The sequence below is a fragment of the Rattus norvegicus genome, chromosome 17 (genome assembly GCF_036323735.1).
Source record: "Rattus norvegicus strain BN/NHsdMcwi chromosome 17, GRCr8, whole genome shotgun sequence".
Taxonomy (NCBI): domain Eukaryota; kingdom Metazoa; phylum Chordata; class Mammalia; order Rodentia; family Muridae; genus Rattus; species Rattus norvegicus.
In genome coordinates this window covers 86773798-86786207 of record NC_086035.1, presented here as the reverse complement: position 1 = coordinate 86786207, position 12410 = coordinate 86773798, and the positions used below count along the sequence as shown (strand labels likewise).

Below are 12410 nucleotides of genomic sequence, written 5' to 3'. Positions count from 1 at the left end.
GAGACATGCACAGTACCTACGCGTTGTTACCATTAGAAATGAGTAGGTGTTCAAACAGCTCTCAGATGCACATGGACCCAGCTCTGGCTTTGCCTGCTTCCTCCACACAGAAACAACTAGAAAAACAAATCAGACACGCCAGCCGTGCGGTGGCTCTTGCTGGGAGAGTGTTAGTGAGGGTGCCTGCTTCCAAAATGGATTCTATGAACCTCAGAAGAGCCAGGTTTATGCTAACTGATGCTGAAACAGTCCAAAGAGAAAATATTTTCTCAACACCGACCAATCACATTTGCTGTCGTTTCTGTTGGATTTGACTTTATAATTGCTACATTAAGTGACAACATTCTAGAATGAGCCCCATGTTGGCCTGGCGGTCTTCCTGTCTTTGGTGAACTATGGGATCCTTTTTCACTCCAGTTTTCAGCATCAGACACAAATATACTAACTCTGACTCACTCTAAAAAATATTTATTGTGGGGCTGGAGCGTTGGCTCAGCAGTTAAGAGCACTTTGTTACTCTGGCAGGAGACTGGGGTTTGCCTCCCAGCACCCACACAGAGGCTCACAACCATGAGTAGCTCCAGTCTCAGGGGATTCAAAGCCCCGTTTTGCCTTCGAAGGCATCAGTCACAGATGTGGTTATACACACATACCTGCAGGTGAAACACTCGTACACATACAACGATAAAATAAATAAATCTAATGTATTAAATATTTGTTTTTCAAAAAGTAATTTTTAGCTCAAAAAAAAAAATCAGAGAACACCAGTAAAGAGAACACCAGGAAACCCCTTATCAAACACAAATGGAAAAAGGCTGAAGGGATGGGGGTCACCCGTAGTAGGTGAGGAGAATCTCGCCTCATACCAAGTCACACAGATAAAGTGGGTTGTATAAAGAGAGGAGACATTCTTTAGCCCTGACTCTATATTTCTCAAATGGAAACTACAAAGCCCACAAAAATCTGTAAAAGAAATAGTTTCTGGAGCATATCTGAAGGCAGCCACTTAGAGGACTAGCTCCCTCCTATCTCCTTCAGGTTTATACAGAGCTAATTTATCAAGATGCCTGTCCACTCTGCAGGCGTGTGAAAAGTATGTAAATCGACGTGGACAACAGGGAGGTTTGAATAGCAATGATAAGACGTTTCGCAATGGTATGGCTGCTGTTTTCACGCACTGCTTCCTGTGTCTGAAGTACTCTAAAAGTCAGCGCTTGCTTCCCTAGATGCAATGATGACCCATGACTTCTGACAGGAGCACCCTTTGTTTTGATGCTTCAGCTGTTAGGTTTTCGAGGGGCATTGCTAGATTTTAGTCATTCCCCTGAGGCCTCATAAAATGTTTGTGTGGGAGCAGACGAAGAGGACACACACATACACACATGTACACATGCAAAGGAAGATAAGAAGTTAATTTAGTTTGCATACAGAGTAAGATGCATGGAGGGCCAAGGCTTATCTTACAAAAGCCAAGTTCAGGAAATTCCTGTCTAGCGAGGCTGTGCTACCTTCTGTGGAGGAAGGAGCTTGCCCTTTGGAGTCTGACAGACCTGCATTCAGTCTCCAGCTCGGCTATTTGCACATGCGTGCACCCTGGAAAGTTAGCTAAGCGTGCAGAGTCCTGGTCTCATTAGTGATGGACTACTTCGATAAGTATTTTTAAAAATGATTACAGAACACATTTCAGCACTGTTCCTAATCAGGAGAAATCCCCAGCCCCAGCCTTTCTTCATGTTCACTGACTTCAGTTGAGTTTTAAAACATTCCCATTTCTCTAACACTTACATCCTTTCTAAACGGATCTTTAAACTCGTTACAACTTATCAATTGTTTTAATTAATGTTATCAAGAATATTTCCAGCCCCGCTTACCTTCACTCATATAGCAAATGGACGTTCTGAGAGTTGAAGGGGGAAGGGAGATGGTTCAGTTGGTAGTGCTTGTTTGCACAAGAGTGAGGCCCAGAGCTTGGATCCCGCACCCATGCAAAGTGCCAGGTATGGCCACACATGCCCATAATTCTAGGACTGGGGAGCAGGAGCCAGGGGGACCCCTAGAACGCATGAGCTTGCTGGATTTGCTGAATTAGAGAACTTTGGGTTCAGTACTGGGAACAGGAGCTTGAAACATAGTTTAGTGGTTAGAGGACCAGCTGTTCTTCCAGGGGATCCGGGCTTGATTTCCAACACCTACACGGCTGCTCATAAGTGTCCGTAATTTCATTTCTAGGGTATCCAACACCCTGTCCTGGCCTCTGTGGGCACCAGGTTCTCGCATGGTGCATAGACATACAAGCACACAAAACACCAATACGCATAAAATAGTAAAAAAAAAAAATTGAAAAGAATAGAATTGAATTGTAAAAATTGAGTAAAAGTGGACAACGACAGATCATGATGCCTGGACTCTGTATTTATCGGTACATATGGGCATACAAACATGCGCGTGCATACACACACACACACACACACACACACACACACACACACACACTTGCCATCTTGGTATAAGGGTTTGCACAGTTTCCCAATAAAATTCAATAGTCAATTTTTTGGGGGCTGGGGGACAAGCAATCAGATAACTACTTTCATAAGAGACCCAAAAGAATCACAAAAGTCAGATTACCTAAGAAAATATGGAATAATTTTAAATGCCAAATGTCACCATCAGAGCGAGCGGGACCCAGTGAGGTTAGTGTACTTACTTGGCATTTGCCGGGCTGCTGGTAGTCAGGTTTGCCAGGGCCAGTGCAGCGGCTTCCCTCACCTCCTCATTGTCACTTTTGAGCAACTGAACTATCTGTGGAATCCCTGCAGAGAAACCAGTGTGAGCTGTTACTCCACGCCTATCCACACAGCCTGAGCGCTGCATCCACACAACCTGAGCGCAGCATTCACACAGCCTGAGCGCCACATCCACACAGCCTGAGAGCAACATTCACACAGCCTGAGCGCAGCATCCACCCAGCCTGAGCACAGCATCCACACAGCCTGGGCGCAGCATCCACACAACCTGAGCGCCACATCCACACAGCCTGAGAGCACCATTCACACAGCCTGAGCGCAGCATCCACAAGGCCTGAGCACAGCATCCACACAGCCTGGGCGCCCCATCTACACAGCCTGAGCGCAGCATCCACACAGCCTGGGCGCAGCATCCACACAACCTGAGCCCAGCATCCACACAGCCTGAGCGCAGCATCCACAAGGCCTGAGCGCGGCAACCCAAAAGGCTTCAGAAAATGGCGATCTCTGTTTTGCTTACCTTGGGTGTTGAAAAATTCTTTACAGCTCAAGTTCTCACACATGGCTGAAATAGCTTGGGAAGCCGCAATCTTGGTCCCATCACTGTCAGATCCCAGGAGGGTCACCAGGCATTTTTCAACCTCTTGTTCGTGAAAAACTTTTCTATTTTCAGCTTTCATAAACAGAAAGGAAAAATAAATCAGAAGTTGTCTGGTAAAAGCATATTTACTACCTGAGAGAAATACAAGCTAACTTCAATGTCTAAACTAACCAAAATGTGTACCTAGTTAACCTTCAGACCACAGCCGAGACACAAAAAGGATGATGGGTGTCACGTTTATCCCTCATTGGGACATGGGCTGTGTATTAGATGTGGTGGGAAGCCCTGTGTGGTAAGATCACACATTCAAACATCGTAAGCACGTAAGACGTGTCTTGAGCTGATTCGGCTCTCCGTGCTCACACGGGCTCTCTCCTCACTAAGCACAAAAGCTCCAGTACCTTCTGTTATTTTAAATATAAAGCACAATATTAAGACGTGCCTACGATGTGCAGATTGGAGGATGGAGAACAGCGGAGGGGAGGAAGAAGGAGAAACGAGTGCTGAAGTACCGTCAGACTCTTCTCAGCTTCCATTAAAACCTTCAAGTGTCTTTTCCTCAATTGATTGGACGTGCTCAAGCAGATAAGGCTACAGAAACCACTTTAATTACCGTAGACATAGTGTAAGATAATGTTAGAATCATTTTGCTTTCTGGAAACATGAGTCTATATCCACATCATGGTATTTGCTCCCTTATAAAATATTAAATTTCAAACCAGTATTTTTGTCTCTGTCCTTTAGACATTTTTATCTTGCCCTAGGTTGTTTTGTTTTGTCTTTTTTTTTTAAATAAATACCAATCTCATACTATACTGAAGGAAATACCTTGTGTCAAAGCAGAACATTACATTAGAATATTAAGGTTATTTTTGCATTCTGTTCATTTTAAATTTTTCATTCTGTTTCATTCTAAATCTTCTACTATTTAAGGAGTCTGAAAACCTCAGTGTTCAAATCTGAAGTCAATGGCTTCAGTGGCTGCTGAGGGAAGAAACAGCTGAAAAATAATTCCTTTCTAAGTTACTTTTGGTTCTTTTAAACATTTTGGCTGCAGATCTGATTCTCCAGTCATTATCTTTGTGAAGCCCGAAAGGCGTAATCTTGACAAGGTCAGTTTCCGTGGCCAGCGTACTAGACTGGCTCTGCGGTCTGAGGACATTAACATATGGAAGGGCTCTTCTGCTGCCCCCAAACACTCACAGCACCTTGTGTTACAGTCTGCATGTGGGACTAATTAATTACTTAGACATACTTTAATTGAGTTATTTTTCCCAGAAATACCTTCAGAAACAAACACTAATGGGGTCTCCATTGGTAAGTTAAGATCTGCCTTCTCACTCCCTCTAACAGTGATTCCCCCAGATTCTCTTCATAAGGCAGGGTTCAGTTACGTTTGCAAAGACTTTCTGGCCTGGGCTCACCCATGCCCAGATGCGTCCCAACCAAGACGTCTGGCTTTGAATGACTCAAGCTAGGTAACCAATCAGGAGCCTCGTCCTGGGAGCCTGTCACTCCTGTGCTCCTTTCTTGGCCGGACTTCAGCTGGTCAGAACAGGTGTGTCATTAAAAAAAAAGCTGCAGTTAATATCATATTGAAATGACCTCTATGGTATTTTCAAAGCTATGAAGTTTTTATTAATTTAAAAAATGCTGGGGGCTTTTACAGAGGCAATGACAAAAGAAGGAGGAGGAGGAAGGAAGAAAGAAGGGAAGAAAAAAGGAGGGAAAAAAGAAAGATTGATTGGTGTGGTTGTATCATTAAGCTATCCCTGATGCCTCTGAATCAAATCGTAAGCAGATCACTCAGCATGGATTCTATTGGGAATATCTGACAAGATACAGTAGCAATTAATGTGAAAAGATCAACTTTTGAGCACATGATTGTTACATTAAAATATATATATACATATATATGTAAAGACTGGAAAGATTTAAAAAATGGTTTAAGTAAATACTGAGGGCAACTAGATTTTTACAAAGTAATTTAAATAAATGTTGCGAGCAATTAGTGTCTCAGCCCTGCTGGGAATGGTCTCGAAATCCAGCTGTGTTCACCAAACCTCAAAAGTACTGACTGCAGTGTGGCTATAATAGATTTAAAAGATGAATTAACATATTAACCAAGTACTTTCACCGAAGTGCTATGCCAGGAAGTGTTTGTGCTTTAATTATGCAGATAATAAAGACGGCCAGAGGTTACATTACTAATAGAGCAGTGCCCTTTGAAAATGGCACCCAGTGTGCTACATAAAGAAGGCAGGGGCCTCAGAGCTGAAAGCAAAAGCTGGGACACTTGTCCTTGCCTGGTCTCTGAACTGGCCATTGTGCCACCTTGTCCCTGCTGAGTAGTTAACACCAGCTCATAAAACTCTCAGCAACTAGGTCATTAACACCTTCCCACCGTCCACTGGGGCCAGGTCAAACTCATGCTGACCCTGCTTCCTTCCCACAGTGGGGAATGCAAGGCACAACTTCAACCCAGGCCGTGTGTTTACATGTCTCAGCTGCTCTTGACAGACAATGAAAACACACACACACACACACACACACACACACACACACACACACTCGTCTAAAATATTACTGGAAAGATGGAAAGGAAAGCCACATTATAAATTATTACTGATAGCAGCATCGTTCTTACTAATGGAAGGAAGACTAGCTTCTGTCCAAACTTATGGCACTTTCTAATTGGGGAAGAAAAACTAAACTTTTACCTAATTATTCACTTTCAACACAGAAATATTAGAAGATAACTTGTTAATCCTTGCTAAATTTCAGGTTTCGCCAGTGTAATTAATATAATGTCTAATGAATCTGGTGGACGGACATCAAGACTGTCTACAAATTGATATGAAAAACAGACCTGATTGTAGGTATGGTGTGGAAAGAGAGTGGTCAACAGTCAGACAGGTGAGGTGAGGTGATTTGGGGTCATGACAGGTAGACAAGAAGGGAATGACTCAGCAGGGAGGAAGATTGGCCCTGACCCACTTCTGCTCAATTAAACAGTTCTGTCAACAAGTGTGGCTAAAGCAAGAAGTTCGAAGCGGGGTGACTTGTAACAGCGCATGGCTCCCATCAGAAGTAGGTCCACCCTTAAGGATTTGTTAAAATAGAAACTGTGGGTGTTTGTGAAATCAATCCTTTCTTGAGGCATAGTCATCAGAAGGCAGAATCAACTCAGAGAGAATGTGTCATAAAGGACGAAGTAAAGTTACCTGATCAGCCAGATACGTGCAATTATAAATGCATAAGTGTGCACACACGTATATTTATATATGTGTATATGTATATGTATATATACACATACATACACAAACACACACACAATTATATTTAAACATGTATATATGTATATATACATATACACATACTCATATATATACATACACACACACACACACACACACACACACACACACACACACATATATATGAGAGAATTGCCCAGTTTTGGAACATCAGCCTGGCACATTTCTGAGACTGGTTTGGTCTAGAAAGATAGAAGGACAGACAGACAGATGGGTGAGCTTCAATTTTTTTTTTCTTTTTTCTTTTTTTCAGAGCTGGGGACCGAACTCAGGGCCTGGTGCTTGCTAGGCAAGCGCTCTACCACTGAGCTAAATCCCCAACCCCGAGCTTCAATTTTTTTAAAAAAAGAAAAACAAATTTAAGAGTTGAAACCAGTGTGCTCGCTCCGGCAGCACATACATATGCTAAGACTGGAAGACTTGAAACCAGAAAGGTAACTGTTGATGTAACTGTACACAGGCATACCCTAGTGAGTGATGTCAGCATAGAGAGAAACCCCACCCGCCCAGAAAGGGGCTTTCTGATGGGCAGTGGAGGTTGACTTCATGCACAGGTTTTCTAAATGTACCATGATAGCAATCTACAAAGGTTGCATGCAGGAAACAAAGAACACCGATAAAGCAGATCAGGCTCTACCAGCTTGAAGCACGTTTGTAAAAAGTCTCAGGGTGAGGAAGGAGGCTCAGGGGGTAAAGGACTTGTCAGGCAAGCCTGAAAACCTAAGTGCAGTGTCCAGACACACAGAAAGGCCACACGCTGTCACGCAGGTCCCTGCAGCCCAGGAGGAGATGGTCAAAGAAGGTGAGAGAATCCTTACAGGCTCACAGGACAGACAGCCTGCTGTTTGCGGCAGCAGACAGCAGGAGAGGGAGAAGGCAAGTCTAACATCTGCACTTTTACTGCCATGATGCTCTGTGACACACATGTGCTGTCACACATATGTGCAGAAACATGTGCAAATATGCATACATATATGTACAGAGGCATGTGGGCACACACATACACATGGGTATTCAGACATGCATATAAATACTCATGCACATGTGCACACATGCACACATGCACACATACATACACATAGGCATATAGACATGCACATATACACATGTACATGCACATATGTATGCACACACAGATACACACAGAGGAACACACACATATGGGTACACACATGTGTGTGTGCACATACACACAATCATACAGGTCCAGAAAGAAAAACCAGTTATTTCATCGACTTGAAATAGCAATAGAAATAGACATTTTGATTTTCCCTCTGAATTTAACCATTTGATGAACACGGATAGCAGTAAGTCAAAATAAGATGTCCACAAGTCCAAAGATTAAGGACCAAAACAAGAAGAAATAGATACAAAATCACAGCGTCGCACAAATCTTGTCCTGCAGAACACAGCACAAAATGCACACAGGGGAAGTTCTAATCTAAACAAAGGGTGTGTGACTCCATCGGATGAAGAACGGACACTGAGTGAAGGTGTGTCAACCTGATCCTGCTCACCCGTGCTTTCCTCATTTGGACACTATAATCTGGGAGACAAAAATGGCTTCAGACAACCCACTATGTCTCTGAGATTCCATGCAGCATAATGGCCATGTGTGATGTTGGCAAGGGTGGTACTTTGATCGGATTCTCAAAGTCAAGACTCTCCTAAAGCTTCAGTTTGGGCACAGTAGTGGCACGTGCTTATAAGCCATCAAAAGCAACAGGCAGAGATTCAGAAGGCATGTCGGAATTAGAAACAGACTTAAGACCCGAAAGCAGAGAAGGAAGTGGTGCAGACGTTAGTCACAACTGAGATTTCTCTGGAAGATTTTAGAAAGAACAAGCCATGAGGTCGGAAGACAAGCTCAGCACGGAGACGACGGATGAGATGTGAAGGCTTTTGGTTTGACAGTTGGGAGAAGAGCAAAATGAGAGACGAGTTCTAGAAATGGAGAGGAAGGCAAGTGTGAGGAGGAGGTGACAGGCAGCAGCGGGCAGCCCCTGAGTTAGAGCTCAGACAGAAGGGAGATATTTGTCTAAAGGAGCCGCCTAGCATGTTGATGTCAAATTCTACACGGCTGCTTTGGACTCGTGGGTTTCGCAATGGAGAGAGCTGAGGATGTGGAGTTGCTGAAAACTTAGCCGGTCTGTCAGAGCTAAGGAGAAGGAAGGGCCATAGGAGCAAGAGAAAAAACTTCTGTAAGTTATTTTTGGTAATATATATATATATATATATATATATATATATATATATTATTGCAGCTGACCGTACGTGTCCCCTCCTATCAACCCCACCTGTCTGCAGTGGCAGCAGAAGTCAGGCGGTGTGATATCACAGTACAAGAATGCCCTGCTAACATCCAAACGTGGGCCAAAGGCTTCCACCGACATGAGCGGTGAGAAACATGGTTCTGTGAGAGCCTCGTCTGCTAGTTACACCCAGGCTGGGGCAGAGCAGTGTGCAGTCCACAGCGACACTGCAGCTCTGCCATGGCCACCGGAACAGCGGAAGCTGCTCTAGAGATGCTTTAAAGACAGGAAGTAGTAAGTATTCCGGCGGAAGTAAAGATTAAGCAGAGCAGAGACACGGAGTGCAGTGGAATAGAAGTTTACTGCATGGTGCGAGGGGAGGTGGGGTGGAACAGAAATGTATTCGAGTAACTTTTAAAATTTATTATATTTTTTCTAATTAAAAAAAATACTTTTGCATCTCATGCAGTAGGCATGCAGTAAATGCTTGCTCATTCATAAGCAAGATAGCCTTGTTAGGGTTTGCTAGACCACGTGTACGCACTCACTACATTCTAGGAAATGCCATGCTAATAAAACTCGCATTTTAAAAACTGTAAACCAAAATAATTAATTTTTAAAACCCTACAAATAAAAGAATTACAATTTAGGAGGAAAGATTCTGAACTTTTGTCTCTACTTGGAAAGGGGCCTGGATCACTGTAGTTCACTGTCTCGGGGTAAGATCCGTGAGTCCATGTGGGTAAGAGTCTGACCAAACGATTGCTTCCTCAGACAGAAATTTAAAATCACCCAAACCTGACTATCTTTGTATTATAGAAAGGGTCAGTACCCTTTAAAAATCATCTTCATAATACCAATTTACACGCATCCAGGGAGGAGGGGTCTTACAGTCACGGGAGAGTCCTGAAGAGGTAGGAGAATGATCGCGGGATGACCCGAGATGTGGCATGGTGGGAGAGTCTGAGCAGAAGGAAAGTCCCGGTTCAGGCAACGAAACAGTGACAAAGCAGAGATGGAGTCAATACAGATTTAGTCATTAGATCCTAAAATTAAGACTGAAGAGACACGACTCGAGGCTGAAGTGAAGCTATTTTAGAACTGACATAAGGAAGCAGAATCAGAAAACATTAAGTGCTACACGGAGCTCAAAGACTGCGCCTGAATTAAGTTGTCATAGAGGGGGCGTGGTGGGCTCCAAGGAATGGTACCAGGAAAACTGGCTATATGCGTGCAGAAGTGAGAACTTGGAAAAGTCCTCAAATGAATTGCAAAATTTGGCTGAAAGCATATCAGGAGCCAAAGGGCAAGTGCTAACGGCGTTAAATTCTCGAATAGAGGAAAGCCTTCCTTTCAGTGGACTTGGTAAAAACCTCTTAGCCGTGAGTCTGAAAAGAGATTGATGTGGTGGTACAAAAATGAAAACATTGAAACCGCAACCGACAGTAAAAGGCAAGGGAAAAGCAGGAGAAAGTACCAGCTAATCACAGACAAGGGGGTGGTATCCAGGATACATGAAGAACCCCTACCATTCAATGTCAAAGGAAAGCTGGGCCGGAAACCCCACCCACTTGGGAGGCTGAGGAGGACGACTGAAAGTTTAAGGCCTGATTGGCCTACAGGGTGAGTTCAAGTTCAGTCTGGTCACTTAGTGGGACCTTGTTTCAAAATAGAGTGTAAAAAATGGGTCCCAGGGGGTTGGGGATTTAGCTCAGTGGTAGAGCGCTTGCCTAGGAAGCGCAAGGCCCTGGGTTCGGTCCCCAGCTCTGAAAAAAAAAAGGGGGGTCCCAGAAGAGAATTCACTGGGTAAAGTGCTAAGCACAGGGACCTGGGTTCGATCCTCAGAACGCATGTTAAAAATAAACCGAGCAGAGTTGACTCATGTCTGTAGCCCCAGCACGGGAAGAGGGACGCACAGAACCAGCTACTCGGTCAGCCTAGGCTTCTCGACAGGTTCCAGGCCAGAGAGAGATCTTGCCTAACAACCACAGCTGAAGGCGCACAGTGCCTGCCGAGGGATACCCAAGGCTGTTCCACGGCCTCCACACACATGTGCTCGCACCCATTTGTAGACATGAGACAGACGTTTCTCTTATAATGATTTACATGTGATTAGTAAGCAGGTGAAGAAGTTAGCTAACATTGCTAATTACTGTAACTAGGGAAATACAAAGAAAAACAACGATGAGATGTCGTCGTCGTGGACCTAGCAGGACAGTTATCATCACCAAACAAAGTAGCAGACGTGGGCCACCACGTGGAGAGACTGGGACCCTGAACCCTGTCCCTGGGGGTGACAAAACAGTGCAGTTGTTAGAGAGAAGAACACGGAGTTCCTCAAACATTAAAGTAGAATTAGCATGTGGGGCTAGTACACGCCACAAGAAAGGAAAGCAGAGGTCGATTTTCGGGTCCTGGTATTAAGCAGGGAGGATCTATCGGGCAGAGGAAACTGGACCAAGCACATGGCGTCTCAGTGGCAGGGCATGAGGACCTCCGTGCGCAGACGATCACTCCTAAAGGAGGAACAGCTAGAGAAGGAGGTGACCCGGTCTGCTGGAGGTCATCTGGAGACCGGTCCCTTGGGATCCATGTGCAGACAGTTCCATAGGAGGCTGCCACTGAGATCGGTCAGCATGAACCGCGGTAATGGCCCCTCCTGGAAACGCCTGGAAACCCCAGAGCCAGAGCAGCAAGGTCTTCAGGCTGCAGCTCGCTCAGCCAAAAGCGCCTTGGGTGCCATGTCCCAGAGGATCCAGGAGTCCTGTCAAAGTGACACCAAGTGGTTGATGGAGACCCAGGTGAGAGTGAGGAGGAATCGAGGAGCCCAGAAAGACAGAGGATCGCCATCACCCAGTCTGAGTCAGAAGAACACTCAGCTATGCAGAGCCAACCGGGATGCTAGAGAGCGAGGACATCCTCGCCTCTCTGGCCAGATGGGTCCACATGCCCATCGCCGTCAGCGGCTAAGGAGAGAGGCTGCCCTCCGGAGCCCCTGTTCCTCCACAGATCCTCTCTACTCTCCCAGTGAGTCTGACAGCGACCTAGAGCCTATGGGAGCTGGAATCCAGCATCTTCAGCTGTCTCAAAAGCTGGACAAAGCCATCAAGGCTGAAGAGAGCAGTGACATGATCATCTCCCTTATCCGTGAATGAGGACAGCAAGCATCCTACAGGAAGCCAGCTCTGTCCAATCACCAAACCACCGGGATGTCCACGCTACCCAACCCATGAGCAGCACTGGGTTTCTCAGCATCCCCAGGCCATTGCTAACAAAGACTTGACTAATATGGGGTCCAGAACCCTTTTACTTCAGCCATATCTGGGCCCACTGGTAACCACTGGCCACAGCCTGAGAGTGACTTAGGGAGCCCTTGAAGAAGTGATGGGAACCGCCCATGTTCCCCCAGGGGACTCCTGGACTTAGGCACCCTCTCCCAGCTCTCCAGCCTCACAGTTGTCCGTCCATATTAGGAAGGTACCAGACGATGCTAGAT

At 45.1% G+C, this 12410-nt stretch overlaps 2 protein-coding genes across 8 annotated transcripts in view; one reads left to right on the top strand and one right to left on the bottom strand.

Moving 5' to 3' along the window:
• The window catches only part of Armc3 (armadillo repeat containing 3), a 103464-nt gene that overhangs the window by 39692 nt on the left and 51362 nt on the right, over window positions 1-12410 (bottom strand). For all 7 annotated transcript variants that reach the window (XM_017600429.3, XM_017600428.3, XM_017600430.3 and 4 more), the window contains exons 9-10: window positions 3265-3417; window positions 2705-2810 (exon numbers count right to left, since the gene is read on the bottom strand). In XM_017600429.3, coding sequence (XP_017455918.1) covers window positions 2705-2810; window positions 3265-3417 — 259 coding nt within the window. The remainder of the gene's footprint in view (window positions 1-2704; window positions 2811-3264; window positions 3418-12410) is intronic.
• On the top strand, window positions 11115-12113 carry Pimregl1 (PICALM interacting mitotic regulator like 1). Its single transcript, XM_063276966.1, has one exon. It carries the CDS (start codon window positions 11380-11382, stop codon window positions 12067-12069), a length of 690 nt encoding a protein of 229 aa, XP_063133036.1. The 5' UTR covers window positions 11115-11379; the 3' UTR covers window positions 12070-12113.

Excerpts from the sequence above, each read along its gene's own strand:
- Pimregl1 (XM_063276966.1), top strand. The coding sequence starts at position 11,380 with ATGGCGTCTCAGTGGCAGGGCATGAGGACCTCCGTGCGCAGACGATCA.